The 20,030-nt window shown below is 42.0% G+C and overlaps 1 protein-coding gene across 1 annotated transcript in view; it reads right to left on the bottom strand.

Annotated features, from left to right (window-relative positions):
* Positions 1 to 18,625, bottom strand: part of LOC142657167 (putative ferric-chelate reductase 1) — a 43,786-nt gene extending 25,161 nt beyond the window's left edge. Inside the window, exons 1-8 of the mRNA XM_075832217.1 lie at positions 18,427 to 18,625; positions 14,148 to 14,281; positions 9,332 to 9,423; positions 8,421 to 8,484; positions 7,935 to 8,120; positions 6,550 to 6,656; positions 3,697 to 3,842; positions 1,112 to 1,222 (exon numbers count right to left, since the gene is read on the bottom strand). Of these exons, the coding sequence (XP_075688332.1) occupies positions 1,112 to 1,222; positions 3,697 to 3,842; positions 6,550 to 6,656; positions 7,935 to 8,120; positions 8,421 to 8,484; positions 9,332 to 9,423; positions 14,148 to 14,281; positions 18,427 to 18,625 (1,039 nt within the window). The remainder of the gene's footprint in view (positions 1 to 1,111; positions 1,223 to 3,696; positions 3,843 to 6,549; positions 6,657 to 7,934; positions 8,121 to 8,420; positions 8,485 to 9,331; positions 9,424 to 14,147; positions 14,282 to 18,426) is intronic.
* Between the last annotated feature and the right edge of the window lie 1,405 nt (positions 18,626 to 20,030).

Raw genomic sequence — 20,030 nt, 5'->3', positions numbered from 1 at the left:
CAGCACATTTCGCTCCAGGATGCCTTGATAGTCTTGAGACTTCATTTTACCCTGTACAGATTCAAGACACCCCGTGCCAGAAGCAGCAAAGTAGCCTCTAAACATAACCTAGGCCTACTCCTCGTGAGGATACTGCTCCAGGTGTCTCAGGTTTGAAGGTGCCTTCTCCAGACTGCAGGTTTCAGCTCCTTCCAAATAAAAGAACATTGCACCTACTGTGAAACATGCAGGAGGCTTGGTTATGTTTTGGGGCTACTTTGCTGCATATGGCACGAGGTGTCTGCTGGTATTCTGGAGCTAAATGTGCTGCCCAGAGTCATAAAGCTTGGTCTCAGTCGCAGCTCATGGCTCCTCCAACAGGATAATGAGCCAAAACAAGCAGCTAAAAACATCCAAGATTGGCTAAGAGCAAAGCATTGGACTATTCTGGAGTGGCCTTCTAGGAGCCCTGATCTAAATCCTATTAAACATCTGTAGAAGGAGCTGAAACATGCAGTCTGGAGAAGGCACCCTTCAAACCTGAGACAGCTGGAGAAGTGTCCTCATGAGGAGTGGGCCAAAATACCTGTAGACAGGTGCAGAAGACTCATTAATATTTACACAAATCGTTTTTTTGCAGTAAATGCCTCAAAAGGTTGTGCAACAAAACATTAAGTTACCATCATTTTGCCCAGGCCAGTTTTATTTAAAAATTTTCTGTTGAACCACAATTCAAAAGCAATGTCTGATTTATATTAGTTGATTTTCAGTAAATTAAAATGTCATATTACTTTTGTCAGTTTCAAGTTATTTCAGTGACCATTGTGGGTTTTTCTTTCTTTAACGGAAGGATAATGGAGCCATAATACGCGAATGTGGAACCGGTCTTATGAATGATTCGATTACCAAGTTTCTTTTTATCTTTATATAATGCGTGTACAAGACTAAGAATGACCTTGTTGTAAATAGCGGCAATTAACATAATCATTCATACATTCCAGGCATTAAGAGAACTAGTATAGAAGGGCACACAGATATGTCAAATACCCTAAAGACCTTTCTCTTTGTCAAGACTTAAATATTACTTTAAAAAAAGTTTTATAAATAAATAAATCAATACTTATCTACTCACCATGACCAAGCACAACTGAACTTTCTTTACTCAGCGCACTAGATGTCACAAAACTGGACAGGTCAACTTTACTGCTGGACGTGAGGGTCTTTGCATGTTTCTGGATTTGTCCTGTGCACAATACATTGCATTTATGAACATTTATACTGGTTATGGAAAACACAGAAAAAAGGCCATGAATGGCGATCTGTTGTAGTGTATCATAATCTAGCGCTACATTAAAAAGGGGTTATCCAGGATTACAAAAACATTCCTTTTTACTTAAAGCAGAGCTTTCAGATTATTATGCTGTTGAGGATAAAAGTAGTGACTGATTTCCGCGTCTGTCACTTATATGTTAATGTGCAGTGGTTTCGGAGAACTTCTCTTATATTTGCAGTGCGTGAAAGGCCTGGAGTCCAATAATATTCATGATATTAATGTTCCCACTGCCACCCCAGGTAGGAGCGTGAAAATCATTGTACTCCAGACCTGCAGTGCTGCGCGTGCATCGCAAGTTCTTAGAAATGACTGCATATTAACATATAAGAAATCAGCCTGCCAGTCAGTACTTTATGCAACCCTCAGACAGGGCAGCAAAAAAAAAAATTAAAAAAAAATCGGATAGATCTACTTTAAAAAACAGTGCCACATCCAGGGCCACCATCAGAATTGTCGGGCCCCATACAGTGAGCTTGATTTGAGGGAAGTGAGCAGAATGGTCAGAAGGAAGCACAGTAAGCAGCAACCACTGGTGAAGGTTGTCAAAGGGGTTTTCTGAGGTATTCAAATTCATTTAAGCCCTTGTTCCCACATAGTTTTTTGGCGCTGATTTTGACGTGGAAACCCCGTCCGAATTTCAAAATAACGGCCAAAATCACCCCAATTTAATTAAATGGGAGGCAGAGGCTTTTTTCTCCCAGGCGGCTTTTGGCCACTCATCGGGAAGAAAAGCTGCATGTCCTCAATGGGAGGCAGAAAAAACCTGCAGCGCTCGTTTCCGAGCGTTTTTCGCAGCATTTTTTGCCCATGGTCCTTGCATTAGCTTCAATGGCCATGGGTGAAAGACACCATGAAAAACGCAGAAAAAAAAAGTGCAGGCAGTTCGAAAACTGCCCCAAAATTCCTGAAGGAATTCTGGCGGAGATTTTTTCTGACTGCAAAAAACTCCACGTGATCAGGGCCTAATGGGGCTTTAGGTTGAAAATACACCAAATTGTAATTCTGTGCCATTCCCACACCGCCGATACCCATCTGTCCCGAGTCATCTCTGTTTACCTTGCTTACACAATGACGTGATGCGTTCTTGTCACGTGATTGTGTCAGCCATTCACCTCCGTACTAAGTAAGGGTACTGGAGGTGTGGGAAAGGCACAGTATAAACAATAAACACAAATACAATTAGTTTAATTTTTTTCCGTTCTAGCCTTATTAAACCTAATTTTAATTAAATCTGTCACTGGGTTTATGCTGCCCTATCTGATGGCAGCATATTTAGTGCAAGAAACCCTGATTTCAGTGATGTCAATATGTCAATATGGTGTTGTTTTTATAAAATCACAGTATATCAGGTGCAGCCTATGCCAGGAGTCCGCTCAATGATGTGCTACCTCTGGAGTCTTCCATATTGGTTATATGCAGGCTAATCCCACCCACCGCCGCTGATTGACAGCTTTCTTCTGCACAGTAATAGGGAGAAAGCAGTCAATCAGCAGCAGGGAGAGAACGCTGCACTGAGCTTACACTGCAACTGGTAAAAGGTAATTTTATGAAAACTACATCATATTGACCGGTGACAGATCCGTGAAACCAGGTTGTCCATCAATACTTTATGCTGAGTGCTGGATATAACTTACCAGTCCAATCGACCAGTCCAGTCTATTAAACAGCAGAATGAATTGGCTCCCCTTGCCAGCTCACTCTTATTCCATTCAAGCGCAAAACACAGCAAACATATTTTAAAAGTGTGGGGGGCCCTGAAGACTCCCACCTAGCTTTTTGATAAACTTCTATTATGTAGTGATGCAACGTCGGCATTACATTACATCGCTGGGTGGGTAGGCCAAGCAGCACTGAACTGGGACCTGTGCAGGTTCAAATGCGAAATTAGCTGGCCCCATGACCACAAATTACCAAGTTAGTGAGCCGGTTCAATTACCTAAGTGAAAACGCATGGGCTTCAATAAGCTTATGTAAATAGTGTCCAGCGGTCGCGGCGGGCCCCTGTTTAGCCCGGGCCCTGATGAGAGTACAATCTGTAGTGCCCTGATGGCGGCCTTGTCAACACCTATCCACTTTCATTTCAAATAGCACTATACCTGTCCCGAAGTTGTGTTTCTGGAAGAAAGTAGCCAAGTGTTTCTAATCATTAGACAACCACTTTGCTCGCTTTATTTCCCAGAAGGCCCCAAACGGCTTTAAAAATTGTGACTTGGCTAGAGGGCCAGATCATATTCATAATGCCTACAAACATATAAATGGCCAAGTTGAGCTTCCTCTTCTGTTCAGGAGCAAAATATCCAGACTTAAAAGAATTTAGTGAAATAGAATAGACTCAAAGAATTGAACATTCTGCAGCGCAAATTATTTCTCTTTCCATTACTCACCATCATTATTTGATGTGCCACTGACTAGGAACACATAGTAGGTGGGATTGTTACTCGATCGTTGTTGTGTAGAGATGCTGCCAGTAGTAATGAAGGAACATTTTAATATACCATCTTTATAGGATGACACGATTGATCCTGCTGTACTCTGTAAAGTATAAACAAATAAAATGTAAGAGCTCAATTTCAAAGATAATTTGTGTCAATAATTAAAGGCTTTGTTCACTTTTGCAACCATTTAATAATGCTCCAAATGCATCTAAAATAAAAATTTATCGACTTTATAAAAATCCTACCTTTTTAGGTCTACATCTTCATGTTTATAGACTATAAACAACTTCCTAAAGTCTGACCTTCAACTCATTGAACTATACTAGCTGTAAAATACCTGTCTTCAATTGGCTCACTCTAGTGGGAGCCTGGAGAGGCAGAAGCTAATTTGACTATTATGTACATGTACAGAAATAATCTCTGTATCCAATATAGTATAAATGATCATGGGTAAGAAGAGGAAGTTGGCACTAGTGGGCAATATATCCACAGATAGGAAGTGAAGCAGTTTTGGATCAGGGGTTCCTATATCTACTATGGATGGTGCTCAGCAAAAAAGCAAGAGATGCTGACATAATCTGTAGGGAGAGAGATGAAAGAGCGGCACTCACCCATCCTGTAAAAAAAAACAACAAATTTATTTAGACATGCAGAAGGTTAAAAAGGGATTTGCGGGGGGGGGGGGGGGACGGAACGGACCAAAACAGACAGCACGTTTAAGGTTACAGCCGGTTTCTTCCGAAGAAGCGCTACTTAGCGCAAAATAGGCTGTAACCACATGCTGTCTGCTTTGTCCTCCCTCAGAAGCCCTTTTTAACCTTTAGCAAGTCTAAATAACGTTTTTTTTTCTACCGATGGTTGAATGCCGCTCTTTCATCTCTCTCACTACAATCTATGATCGTATTAAATTAATTAGTGTAAACTCTCAACTTCTCTCTTCTCCTACAACGCACTCTCCAGGAAAATCTTTGTCACGATTCCTATATCTCTTTCGGGCGGTCCCTATTCTCATCCCCTGGGCATACTTTGAAAGCCTTCTAGAATGGTTTTCCTCTAAGGGCACTAGACTATGTCAGATGATGACTGATGGTTCTCAACTTCCTCCATTTCCTTCAATTCAGGGGAGCTGGTTGAAGTATGACCTACTGATAACATTTCTTTGTTCTGCTTTGCCTGTGGGGCTCCAGGTACCGCAACTATATCTACCACATTTAAATCAATACTATTCCAGCCATCTATACTTGTTCATGTAATATCTCTGCTCTATGGCCCCCTCTTGGACACCTTGATAAGGAAAACTCCTGCATACGCAAACAATCGGGAGTGTGAGATAAACATAAGTCTGTCTGAATCGGAGGCAAAGAATATCTCTCAACACATAAGATACCTATGGCATGCCATGCCCAAGAGAACAACTTTAAAATCTAAACCAGATGGTATAGTACACATTCTATTCTGAGGTGTCTGACCCGTGTTGGCATTGCGGTACAGAGACCGGTTCGATGCTCACACATGGTGGACCTGCCGGGTTCTACAACCATTCTGGCAGGCTATTTTTATATTTATGCCCAAGTTGTGGGCTCTACATTGGTACCCACTCTCTAGATTGTACTCCTGTCCTTGCTCTCTGGTCCCTTAGCAAGCATTAAGAAGGGACTCAGACACTTCATGACAGCTGCTCGTACGGTCAACAAGTTTGTTAACCATTTTCAGTAACAACCAGCAGAATTGTGAATGCAGCTCTGGACTATCATGCACTGCTCCTACAGTTACAGCATTGCTTATTTATGAAGAATATAAAATGTAAAATTATGTTCAAAGGGGGACATACCATTTTGATAAGTGAACAAAAAAAACCAATATATATTAATGGATCAAAAGCTACTCTTACTAAAAAAACAAAAAAGCAGTGTACCTCTAAGGCGAGAATTTCAGTTTCTAACAATAGGCTACCTAATATGATCTACAACTAGATTTAAACAACTTCACATACAGTTGCAAATGTTAAAGCATTTATTGATATCATACAAAAATTCTGACTTGCACTCTAAATTATTGATTTTGGATTTGTTTTGTAAAAGTCACAGTGTACAATATTTTGGAGAAAAATCTGGTGTATAGAGGACAAATTGAATAACATGAGGTTTGTATTGGAATCATAAGTTAGTTTGGTAAAGTTTTTTTTTTTTTAAAGTTATTACTATAACCGTAGAGTAAGGCCTTATCCACAATAAGCAGTTTGTGTGCAGCTCTTACATGACTTTTATAAAAGAAAAGAGCAAGAGTGGATGCTAAACATTCCAAGGATGGGGTCGGATCCCATCCTGGCTGATCAGGAAAGCTTTGGGAAAGACTTTCCCGACAAAGACATAGCTGTATGGGTGCCAAGTTAGCAGTCGCACCCAGGCCCTCGTGCCTGGGGTATCTAGATGCCCCTCTGACACATTGGAAGACACCAGTGTTATAAATGACACATGGTAGGTGGGGGAACCGGTTACAGATGTTGCTCTGAAGCCCAGGATCTTCAAGTTACGCCTGATCCGATCGATATCCAATTCCATCTTTGGCACTAAATATAGGATTTATACATGGAGCCATATTAGGATCATGTGCATGAAACACTGTACTGCCTTTTTTTTTTTTTGAATGTAATCTCATGGTTTTCGATAAAAAAAATTCATTAAAAGTGTGAAGTCATAGCAATCAGCTAGCAATCTGAATGACCTACCAGAAGTTATTATAAAAGAAAATAAGGTCTGACTATTAAGCAATGAAAGGTACGATATCTCGGCATTTTTCTACGTACTTACATTTCGGAGTGTGGGAGCGACACGTACAGTGTTGTATCCTTGTTGTACTAGAACGTTCCCTGAAGAATTCTTGGTGCAAATATAAACATCATCAGACCCCTGGAAGACACAAAAAGATATAATTCATTTTGCTATAATATAAATAACTCTACACTGCCTAATGCATTTTGCATAGTATTTGAACCTTGGCAAAGATTATGTTATATAATTGCATATTTATTTAGTGCTTGCATTGAAACTAAATAAGTGTGGATTAAAAAAAGCACTACTGTGTAAATTAACACGATCTTTATATGCCAGTAGGGCCATAAAAGTTGAACAACAATACACGGTAATACTTTAATTTGGCTACATATAGGTCAGTCTAGCATCCTGACCCAAGAGTTGCGGCTCATACACATGTACAGAGATGTAATACGGCACACATACCAGTCTATGAGGGCATACCGTACCTCCGTAAGCCTCCGTTTTCATATGGAATCTGACAGAAAAAGTAGTGGTGTGATCCATTGTATGCCTTCTTATTTTGAAGTATTCTCCCCTAGAAGCATTGCTATAATATGGTGCTGTACGGTGCCACAGAGACGTGCCATTTGGTTAATAAAGCGTTTATTATTTTTTGTTGGGTGGCTAATTTTGAAAATTGTCAAGAGATTCAACTTGCTGCATTTGGTCACCTCCAGCTCCATTGCAGCCAGAGGGCTCCGTTTACATCAAAGTATTTAGCGGACGAGATGGGAGACTTCAGCTTCATACAGTGTGAGTGAACGCAAACCGGTCATTGAGGTCTCGCATCTCCTTCACCAAATGCTTTAATGTAGACAAAGAATAGGTGTAAAAAAAAAAAAGGAGTTTTTATTGACGAGTGCTGCGGATTATTTTCATTATTTGTATTTACTTTTTAGTTTCTTCTGATGCAATTGCTTTATTTTTGTGTTTGTATGTGTGATTTTTTCCACCGGGGACATTTTATAAAAAATTATCCAGTACCTAAAATAGCAATGCATACCCAATGACAAACTGTATGTGATGGCGCAGGAAGTTATTATTAAGTGCATACTCCTTTTGCTACTCAACTTTACACTACATGCACCTTTGTTTTTGCTAAAAGGGGTATTCCCATCATAGACACTTATAGCATAAAGGTCTGATCGGTGCAAGTCCCAGAGGGAACTGCAACTATCTTCAGAACAGGGGTCCCCTGACACCTATCCCGTCCATTCTGGATCTGTTCTGGAGACATCTTGTTACTATGCCATAAATGTCTATAATGGGAATAATCCTTTAAGTGAAACCAACCATAAATGCAACAAATTTTTTATTTATATTACTATACTGATAAAAAAAAATAATATAAAAATAGTAATGTTATCCCACCATGCTCGTATCATCCGAGAACCCAACAGCCACATATCCGGATGTAGGGCCACTCATTTCAAACACATATCCATTGCTAGAGGGAACGGCGGACATGAAGAGACAAGCGGTGTCATTAGGACTGCAGTTCATTGGATCGGTGAAGCAGAACTTCGAAGAACCACATGTGGTATTAGACATCTGCAACTATAAGAATAAGGAAATATGATGATTATTAGAACTCCTTGCACAGACACTATGGGTATGTATTGTTTTATATCTACTCTTTCCATGAATATATGTTCAATTAATTCCATGGTACAAACTAGACTTAACATATTATTCAGTTTTACACAGTAAATACTGTATTCATGTATTGCTTGGGTATGAAGATTGGGTTCTAGTTAATTTCACACAGTACAACGTCTTCGCTTGATGTCATTCATTACTATAGCCTAGTAAAAGGCCATGCTCCCACTTCTGTATACCACTTCTGTATAGACTTACTGCTTCTATGATGTCACTCTCCACTCCAGTCCAGAAAGTGCTGTAACTACTCAAAACTGTTGCTCTGCGAACAAAGGGAATATTTCAGAATCAGTTGTGCTTTGCAGTTTATATAACTTTTTTACATTTTACATAGCCCTTGTTGCCACTGTTATACCATTTTCTGACTATTACTGCCTAAAAAATTTATAGGGGTTGCTCTGTCCAACCTCCAGGTCCTGACATCGTAACGGAGAATGAGGGAGCACATACGTACACGCACATATACATTATATATATATATATATATATATATATACATACATATACACACATACACACACACACACAGCAAAAATTTATTTTCCATTTTTCCAGGTGAACTTTTGCCTGACATGCACTTGATAGCATCACAGAGGCCACCTGGGAAAAAAGTGATCCCATTATGAAATTACTAAGAATATGATTGCTGCTCCCAGAGCCCAGTGATTGCTTTGTGTATCCCTTGGTGTAAGTAATCCAAGGCCGAAAGGTTATCGCAAATGAAAGGTTTGCGGCTTCCGGACTACTTTGTAATGTAAGCTAACCACAGAATGCACTCCATCCACTTATAAACAGTGTAATTCTACAATGTCTTAAAACATCTGTTCGATTTCCATTGAGTCAGTGCAGAAATGATGAAACATCCTCTTTTACAAACAAAATACAGTAAATGCAGTAAAAAGTTAACTATTTAAAGTTTGTGTAAGATTAGAAGGCACTTCTTGAAATTAAATATCTATGAATATCCACATACAATAGACTAAAGAAGGAAAGATACACATCCTTATGTTAATAGGGAATGCGTGTGGCTTTGCTTTATTTCAAGAGAATGAGTCTACAAAAGCAAATATCCCGTAATCCAGGCACTGTACCAAAATCCCAATACATACCTAAAGCGCACAGGTCCTGCTCCTTCTGGAGCTGTCCAGGAAGCGGTGATACTCTTTTTTAGGTTATTGTTCGTGTGACTCACAGCTGCATTCTAAACAGGAGAAAATAAGTATACATTGTATCAAGGCCATCATTTATGGTAAATATTATTACGTCCACATAGAGGAAATGGAGCAACATTTTTTCTTTCCCTACGGACTACGGCCACTTTTAGATGGCCATAATGCTGGTGTATTATAACATTTGTATTACACAATACCCAGACCTCCTTTCTTCTGAACCGAACTTAGATATACGTAAGGGGACACTAAAATGCACCCACATTATGCCAGTCTGAAAGCTGCCTTAGTTATAAAAATCTTTATAGCCTTCTTTCATACACTAAATGGTCTTGTATATGGTTCCCATTAAAGCAATATGTACTCTACTATACAAGTACACATTGAGAGTCAGAGGAATGATACTCCTTAAAAAACCATGGAAAACTTTGACATGGAAAAAATGATTTTTGGATATGCTATTGGTTTACACGGAGTTAAAAAAGTTACACTATGTTTCAGGCTGCAATCTTCATTCATTTGCAGGAGAAGAAAGAGAAACGGGGCCGTATTTGCCACTAGGCACTGGGGGGTACCTAGGGCGTCCAGCAGGGCGGGGGGGGGGGGGGGGCGCATAAACGTGTTTTTTATTTTTCGGGCTGAACTTGTGACCTGACTGACCACCGGTTAGATCACTCACAGGGCAGGGGGAGGGGGTGCGCTTCTCCAGCGCTCCTCAGACTGTACTACACGCTCTTTGTTATTGGATTGGCCAGAGCTGCTGACGTGAGCAGGAGGGCGCGGAACAAGGTTCAGGGCAGGTATGTATAAATCATTTATTGTCTAATGCAGTGGTTCCCACCCGGGGTGTCGCGAGAACTCTCCAGGGGTGCCGCGACACTCCTCTGAACCTCTGCCACGGCCGTGCTTTCTCTCCTCCGCCTCACAGCGCGAAGTGCATGTGAGGAGGAGGAGATTTTTTGCAGCCCCTTGTACATAGCACCCCCCCCCCTTCCTGTACATAGCGCCACTGTAGCGACCAGAAGGAGCGCAATCCCCCTGTGGCCGGGAAATCCGCTCCTGGTCGTAGCGCTTGATGTCTTTGTCCATATATGAACAGTGACATCAGGGGCAACTCCAGAAGCGGAATCCCCTTCCACAGCGTTGCCAGGGCGGTGGCCAGTGATTCAGCTTCAGGAAAAGCCACTGGTGTCATTGTCCATATATGGACAGAGACATCTAGCCCTCTAACAATGAGCGGAATCCTCAGCCACAGGGGGATTCCGCTCCTTCAGGGAGCTACAGAGGCGCTAAGTACAGGAAGGCGGGGCGCTATATACAGGAAGGGGGGAAGCTACCTACAAGGTGATGTGTGGCACTACCTACTAGGGGGCTGTGTGGCACTACCTACAAGGGGACTGTGTGGCACTACTTACAAGGGCTGATGGTCATTTTACTGTGAGTGGTTGGCTGATGGTCATTTTACTGTGAGTGGGGGGCTGATGGTCATCAAGTGGTTTCCTCCTCGGACCTCCAATTGAAATGAATAGGAGGCAGAAAATGCCTGCGGCGCTCTTTTGGAGTACTTTTTTGCCTGCATCTTTTGCATTAGCTTCAACGGTTTTAAAAAAAAAAACCTTCACGTAACGCTGTTAATTCAAAATCTGCCTCAAAATTCCTGAAATCAATGGGAGGCAGAGGCTTTTTTTTTCCCCGCGAGCAGAAAAACGCTAGCAGGAAAAAGAAGTGTCATGCCCTTTCTGTCTCTGACCACTTTTGTCAGAGAAAGTGATTTTTGATGCTTTTCTTGCCCTCAATGACCGAGGCCGAAAAAAACGCAGCAAAGAGTGCAGGCTGGTCAAAATCTTCCTCAAAATTACTTTAGGAATTTTAAGGCAGATTTATCTGCCTGCATAAAACTCCTCGTGAACATACCCTTATAATGGTTTTGCTTTTTTAATTATTAGTGTTACAAATTTTTTTTTTGTGTGTTTTTTCACAGGTTCGGTCATTGGACTACGTCGGATTCGAGAACTACTTCAATGACAGCGTTTCTATTTTCAATAAATTGGTTAACGAGGGTTTGTGGGGGGCGGGGTTTATTTCATTTAAAAAAAATTCTGTGTCTGTGTTTTTTTAACTTTATTACTACTGCCTGATAGACAGCACCCATTACTAAGCCGGGGCTTAGTGTTAGCCGGTGAAGAGGCTAACACTAACCCCCTATTATTATCCTGGTACCCACTGCCACCAGGGGTGCTTGGAACAGTCTGGTACTATCCAGTACCCGACCATCTGAAGTGATGGTCGGGCACTGGGGCGGCCGCAGGCTGATATTATCAGGCTGGGAGCGCCCTAAAACAGTGGGCCTTCCCACTCTGGTAATGCTAAGCTGCGGCTGCTTTATTGTATCTGGCTGGTTATGAAAAGTTAAGAGGACCCTACGTAGTTTAAAAAAAAAAAGAAATAAAAATAATTGGAAAGAACAATGGTCATCCCATTTTTCATAACCAACTAGATACAATAAAGCAGCTGCAGCCTAGCATTACCATGGTGGGAAAGCCCATTATTTTTGGACTTTCCCAGCCTAATAATACCAGCCTGCGTCCGCCACAGTGCCCGACCATCACGTCGGCTGGTCGGGTGCTGGATTGTATCCTGCTCTTCCCAACACCCCCGGTGGTGGGGTGTACCAGGGTTAATATTGGATGGGGTTAGTGTTAGCCTCTTCACCAGCTAACACTAAGCCCCACCTTAGTAACGGACGCCATTACTAAGGCAGTAGAAATGAAGTTAAAAAAGACACCAACACAGAAAAAATCCGAAGTAGTCCAATGACCGAACCTGTAAAAAAACACACACACACACACACACACACACACACACACACACACACACACACACACACAAACACACACAAAAAACACTAGTAACACTAATAACTAAAAAGGCAAAACCATTATCGTACTTACCTTCCTTTGTCTGTGACAGTAAACTAAGCAGTGACAGCTCTAATCTGTCCATTGAGTAGTTTACTTCACGTGATTCAAGGTTATGTCAGTTAATTGGCTTACTTATAAAAATAGGACAATGTACTGATATAACCAGCAGGGCATAATTTGCTCCAGTCAGGAAGGGAGTATTTTAAAAAAATAAATAAAATTATACTGTGACCTAATCAATAATAGGGGAAATGGGCCCCAGTGTTCATGTAGGAGGGGGGCAGGGGAGGGCATGTTAACAGAATAGCACTGAGCATTTCTTTTAGGGTCAGTTCACACATTGCGTAACACTGCAGATTTTCCGCAACGGATTTCATTCTACAGTATAACACAGTAGCAGCAGAGTGGATGAGATCTGAACAAATCTTATCCACACGCTTCATAAAAAAAAAACCCACAGAGAAACCGTTCATAAATTAACTTGCAGTGCGTTTTTTAAATCCGCAGCATGTCAATTTACGCTGCGGGATCGCTGGTTTTCTGTTGCAGGTTTTCCCCATTGAATTCACTGAGGAGGTAAAACCTGGAACAATTAGCACATGATTTGCCGCGGAAAAGATGCGTTATCGAGGGCATTAGCACTAAAAGTGCCTAGGGCAGCACCAACTCCAAATACGGCTCTGCTGTCTACAAGGGGGAGGTGGGGTGCAGATTATGACACTATCGACAGGGAGGCTGTATGGCACAATCTGCAGGAGGGCACTATCCACAAGGGGGGGGGGGCATTATACTGTGTGGTGGCCACTAAGCAAACATTATACTGTGTGGGCACAATTAGAGGACTAAATACTGTGTCCTTGAAGGGGTTATAATATATTATTAAATATGGGGGCATTATACTTTTGTCTGGGGCATCTTTTTTTATGATGGGAGTGGGGCACCGAAACATCATTTTGCATGGGGCGTCATCTATCCTAATGCCGGCCCTGAATGCAGGGCAGGGATTAAGGTCTCCCCCACATAGAGCAAGCAGCTAATGATATTGCCACATATAGATTCCAATCCATTTAGGGTTTATACTATCCGCCCCTTATTAGTGTCACCAGCAGTTCTTATGTATTCTAAAAACAGCGTCTGAACCAACTGCCACTTTCCTCTTTCTCTCTGTATTACCACCTGAGACTCCTCCCACTGGAGCCCTGCACCAATCAGAATACAATGTCTAACCAGATTGTGCTTTGTACTACAAACTTTATGTCTGCCATACTGTGTGTATAGAAACCATAAAAAAAGATTCACTCACCACACACACTGGATGGATAATAAAATAACAGTTAGCTCCCTCTGCAAGTTTATTTCCCAGCCGGTGGTCCGGGAGCACCGCTGTGCAGGGAAGAACTGAAGGGGCAGCAGCGCTAAACCAGTGCTGCAGCCCCTTCATTCTCAGGACGAGCGGGGGTCCCAGATGTCAAACCTCCATGTTATGGCACAGAGGGTGCCTCAAGACACAGGTATTCATAAACACTACCTTTTTCACCTTACTCTGTAACTGGAACATAATAGAAACTACACTTATTTACAAGGCATCACTTTCAAGAACATTAATGCATAATAACTTAACAAAAATATTGGGGGAGAATAATCAAAACTGGTTTAAAATTGGAGTAGTTGCCGTTGGCAACCAATCAGGTTGCTGCTTTAATTTTCTAAAGGCCCTCTAAAAAAATGAGAGGTGGGATCCGATTGGTCGCTACCGGCAACGACTCCACTTTTGCCTTGCACGAGTTTTGATAAACTTCCCCCAAAATGTTTATTACAAACGATTGACTTACTGCTCCTGCGCATGTTAATATTTGAGCATTCGAATCGGAGGTGGTAAAAGTTCCAGTAATTCCACTTCCTCCCACTAATCGGGCTTCAAGAAGGAATCCTTTAAAATTATCTGAACTAGATTTGCACTGTATAGTCACTGAAAAAGAAAAGAATAGAATGATAAATCAGTCAATAAAGGATGGAACATTTCTTACAGGATAAGGCGTCATGCACATGGCCATATTGCAGCTCTGCACATGCTACAAGTTGTATGGAAGAAGAAGGCATCCATAGAATTCTATGGGGCCATACTGTACCTTTTATTTGCCTCCGACTTTATACAGAAGCATACAGAGGTTTGTTTTCTTTTAGCTTGGATTTATATGTAGTCTGGGAGGGGAAAATATAGCGTCACTCGGGTGCCATATTATGGAAGCAATGCTCCTAGGGGAGAATACTTCCATTACACAGTGCCATACGGACGCACCTTATAGCAACACATGGAGTGCATATGGGCTCTAAGTTCAGACCAGCTGGGACTCCGTGCCGCTAGTTACATGACACTCTAATACGTGGAACATTTCAAATAAAAAATTCATCGATGTCTGTTTTATAGGCAAATCAGGATTTTTTTAGCACATTATAACATATAACAGACCCATAATAAACATATGAAAGACCTGCGCTGCTCACACAGTGAAATAAAATTGTTTGATTTACCATATATTTGGATGGAAGTTCCGTAAGCCTGTTCCGTAAAGGACAAGGACCATATACAGTACATACACACAGAGACCTGAATGGTCTGTTCAACTTATAATGGTTTTGCGCTGTAATTATTCCCCACATCTCTAACAATAATCAGCGGAAAAAGCAAATCTCCATTTATCCCCTCTGGGTTTGATTCTCATTAACACTCAGACGCATACAGTAAACCTGAACCTGCTGACTCCTAACAAGGGGGCCTCAATGTGTCATCTCTCTAGGAAATACTTTTGTTTATCTGGGATTATACTTTACGTAGCAGTGAAGGGAAACCTAGAATTAACCAATTCACTACCATGTTTAATATGCCTATATCTTAGAGCAGGCAATGGAATGAACACACAGGCATATGTTGCGTAAAAGTACATTACAGCAAAAAAGCTCTTTTTTATTCTTATTTGCGATTTTTGCGGTGGAATTCGCAGCGTTTCCGCCGCAAAAGTCGCACCACATAGCTTTTCATTTCGGGTTTTACCTCCCCATTGAATTCAATGGGGAAACCCCACAAGAGAAGAGCAGCAATTCCGCAGCATAAAATTACATGCTACGGAATTTTTTTTAAAAAACGCATTGCAGGTCAATTTATGAACGGTTTTCTCGGCTGTTTTTTTCCGCTGTGTGTGGATGAGATTTGTTTCAATCGCATCCACACTGCTGCTACTGTAAGGGCATGACCACACATGGCGGAATTCCTCCGCAACTGTCCGCATCAATGCCGCACAGAATCTGCGTTGCAGATTCTGCAGCGGATCTGCACAAAATGTGCAGAAAATTGATGCGGACTAGCTGCTGCGGACTGCAGGAAAAGTGCTTCTCTTCTCCCTATTCAGTGCAGGATAGAGAGAAGGGATAGCACTTTCCCTAGTGAAAGTCAAAGAAATTCATACTTACCGCCCGTTGTCTTGGTGACGCGTCCCTCTTTCGGCATCCGGCCCGACCTCCCTGGATGACGCTCCAGTCCATGTGACCGCTGCAGCCTGTGCTTGGCCTGTGATTGGCTGCAGCCGTCACTTACACTGAAACGTCATCCTGGGAGGCCGGACTGGAGACAGACGCAGGGAGTTCTCGGTAAGTATGAACTTATATTTTTTTTTACAGATACATGTATATTGAGATCGGTAGTCACTGTCCCGGGTGCAGAAACAGTTACTGCCGATCGCGTAACTCTTTCAGCACCCTGGACAGTGACTATTTACAGACGTCTCCTAGCAACGCTCCCGTCATTACGGGAGCCCCATTGACTTCCTCAGTCTGGCTGTAGACCTAGAAATACATAGGCCCAGCCAGAATGAAGAAATGTCATGGTAGTAAAAACAATACGCTCCGCAGAACACATAAGATCTGCGGACTTCATTGCGGAATTTTGACTCTCCATTGAAGTCAATGGAGAAATTCCGCCATGAGTCCGCAACCAGTCCGCCACTGCTCCGCAACAGACAGAGCATGCTGCGGACACCAAATTCCGCTCCGCAGCCTATGCTCCGCAGCGGAATTGTACGCATCGTGTAAACGAACACTGCTAAATTAAAGTGAAAGTCAATGGAGAAACGGCTCCGCTGCGGATTAACGCTGCGGAGTGTCCGCAGCGGAATTTAAGTGAAATTCCGCTATGTGTGAACCCGCCCTTATACGCTGCGGATTGAAATCCACTGCGGAAAATCTGCAGTGTATATGCCTAGTGTGTTCCTACCCTAAAGGCGCAGTTTGATTTGAACAATTCCAGTTTGTTAGAAGGATCCCCAACAAACGGTTTATCTTGCTGCTGGGACCCTAACCCAAGAGATCAGCTGTAATTTGTGAGGGAATACAGCAGCAAGTGTTCAATTCCACTGCAGCGCCACCAATGGAGAAATTAAGTATTAAAAAGTACTTATTTAAAGCAATGTGAGGTCCATGTAATGCACAGATGTGCAGGGTTCTCTAGAGTGAGAGCCTTTCTTTGTAGCTGTTCTCTGTTCGGGCTAATAGATGATGATCCTGCATGGGGGACTCTCCCCTCCTCTCAATTCAGAATTCCCTTAAAGGGTACTTGAAAATGGGTATTCTCAACTAGACAATGCTTAAATATATCCTCTGATGTGTCAGTGGCCCATGTAACTATGTAAATATGTAGCTGGAATTTTATACAGACTTCCAATTTCCCTGGTTCCCTTAACACATCAATAGTGTAACATGATAAAATTCTGTATTCCTGCAGCTACCCCTAGAGGGTGCTCACGGAATAGGGATTTTTACAGCTCTCATTGAACCCAATAATAAATTAATATTCAGTTATCTAGTGGTGGCAGAAAGAATTACAGTCATTAACTGGATTTTTCCAGAGCTGCTCAGAGGGGGTTTCCTAGGCACTAGGAAACCCCTCCCCCATAAGTGCACCCCTGGACAAGATATAGGATTTGATTCGTCAACTTGAATCTTAAAATCATATCCATTCACACCGGTCCATCAATTGCAAAAAGTTAACAGACTGATTTGTAAACTTAAAATAATGAGTTAACTTATTTATACTATTAAACAAATACTTTAATATCTAGGAAAGGAACCTTTCATAATTAACCCCTTCACAACTGCCATACGGCTACTTACGTTCCAACTGCAGATGCCCTGTGCAGTTGCCACGTGTAAAAACATTGACAGCCTCGAACAGGGTTTAATGAATGCAGTGTTGCTTCAGTGTGAGCAGCGCTGCACTCTCATGTCGGCCGAGGCTTTAAGAGCCCCGAACTACACCCCCCACTGTAGATACCGCCACACACAACCCCCTGCAGATAGCGCTACCTAATCCCCCTCTAGGAGCGGAATACCCGGCCAGCTTTCTGGCAGGGGATTCCCCTCCTAGAGTGAGCCCCCGACGTCTCTCTATCCCTGCTGTAAATAGTGCCCCCCCCCCCTGTAGATAGCAACCACCCCCATTGATAGCTCCACCTAACCTCCCACTAGGAGCAGAATCCCTGGTGTCAGATCGCACTGTGCCGGGGATTCCGCATCTAGAGAGAGCCCCTGACGTCAGGAGCTCTCTCTGGGTGCGGAATCCCCGACCACATATCAGTTCATGAAAAGATTGTATTATACATTCAGTCAAGATGAGAAGTGAAATGTAACAAGGTTGAATTGTTAGAGCAAAAAAGATAAAGATCCATTAATAAATTTTTTTTTAAATAGAGAGTGAATTTAGAGGCTCCTGGCTAAGGGTGTATTCACATGTGCAGGTTTTGTTCAGGTTTTTTCATGCCGTTTTTAATGCCAAACCCAAATGTGGACCATAAAGGGAGAGAAAGTATAAAAAGGACAGCTACTACTTCTCTTATTTGAATCCACTCATGATTTTGGCTTCAAAACTGCATTTAAAAAAAAAATGGATCAAAACTTGCATGTGTGAATATACCCTAATAAGTTTTAAACATTTATCTGCTGAAGTGTCCTTGTTATCTCAAGGACCACTACACAATTGGACTGTGCGTAGCAGACGGTCACTGCACTAGGTCTCCAGAAGCTGATTTAAGTAGTAGGGATAATATTTCACGTTTTATTCCTTACCTGTTATTATGTCTCCAGGAACAAACGTTGTACTAGACACAGTGATCAAATACGGAATGGACACAGTTGACTGAGGGCCATTGCCCCCGTGAGTTGGAAGCATGCTGTCACAGGAATCACTTATTTTTCCATTTGGGTATCCAAAAACTGTCACCAAACATCCAGCAATGCAAATAATTACGGCTATTATATGTTCCATTTCTACCTGTAGCGACACAGAGGAGAATTACCATGAAGCGCACCTGGAAAACATTTTGTGGTGCACGTATACCTGTATATTATGTTTATTCAGAGATCACCTTATTCCTATTTATGGCAAAAAAAACAACAAATAAATGAACGGGAATACAGACGACAAGTCCATTTCCATAAATGAGCCCCTGTCCCCCAAATTCATTCACATAAATAATAATAATCTTAATTGGGGAGATTATCCCAGTCTACAACTGTGCACCATGGATAGGTTTAGAATTTAGATTTACTCATCCTGCAAATCTTACACAAAGCAGTTCTTAATATCCAATCAAGTTCATCATCAGAGTTAATACACGTACGGTAGTTTGCCTTTTTCACTCAGAATATAATAGACTACATTTAAGGCCTTATTCACACGCACGTGTGCATTGTGCGCACGTTGCACTTCAGCGTGACATCCGTGTATGGTGCGTGTCTGCATGATTTTCGCGCATATGGCATCGTTAAGACACTGTTTTTATGTTTAAAATCAGAAATGAAGGAGGTGGTTTTATTTTTTTTGCCTTCATTTCTTAAACAACTGTTGCGCGAATCACGCGCGGCACATGGAAGTGCGTCCGTGTTCCGCGCATGATTTTCACGCACCCATTGACTTCAATGGATCCGTGATGCGTGAAAACCGCTCAAGTATAGGACATGTGAGTTTTACGCAGCGGACACATGGTGCGTCAAAATCACGGACTGTCTGAACGGCCCCATTGAGTTACATAGGTCCGTGCGACGCGCGTATCACGGACGTAAACTTGGCTCGTGTGAATAAGGCCTAATATGGATGATTTTTATAGGCTGAATTAAATGTACTTTATTTACTGGATCTCCTCTTGCTATAAACTGTTCTACATAACAATTATTCTTTGGCCTGACCAACAATGAGCCCTTGTAACTTTAAGTGCATTGTCTGTGGTACAAAATAATCTGTTGAAATCCTGGGACCGTAATCAAAATCGCTGGATCATTTAACCCGTTCGTAACCGCCCATAGGTGTTTTTACGGCGGCCACTAACGGGCTTTATTCTGATGCAGTAGCCTTTTTACTGAGCTGCATCAAAATAAATAAACGCTGAGGGTAGCAGATCACCTCCAAACATCTGCCCATTGATTTCAACGGGAAATATGGCGTTCTGTTCCGACGGGGCATTTTTTACGCGGCCGTTTTTAAAAAAGGTCGTGTAAAAAAAGCCTCATAAAAAGAAGTGCATGTCACTTCTTGAGCCGTTTTTCATTGACTCAATAGAAAAACAGCGCCAGAAACGCTGCAAAAAACGTGAGTTGCTTAAAAAACTGCTGAAAATCAGAGGCTGTTTTGCCTTGAAAACAGCTCCGTATTTTCTGCTGTTTTTTTATCAAGT

Source organism: Rhinoderma darwinii, chromosome 7 (assembly GCF_050947455.1).
Source record: "Rhinoderma darwinii isolate aRhiDar2 chromosome 7, aRhiDar2.hap1, whole genome shotgun sequence".
NCBI classification, from domain to species: Eukaryota; Metazoa; Chordata; class Amphibia; order Anura; family Rhinodermatidae; genus Rhinoderma; species Rhinoderma darwinii.
This window is presented reverse-complemented; position numbering and strand designations above follow the sequence as displayed.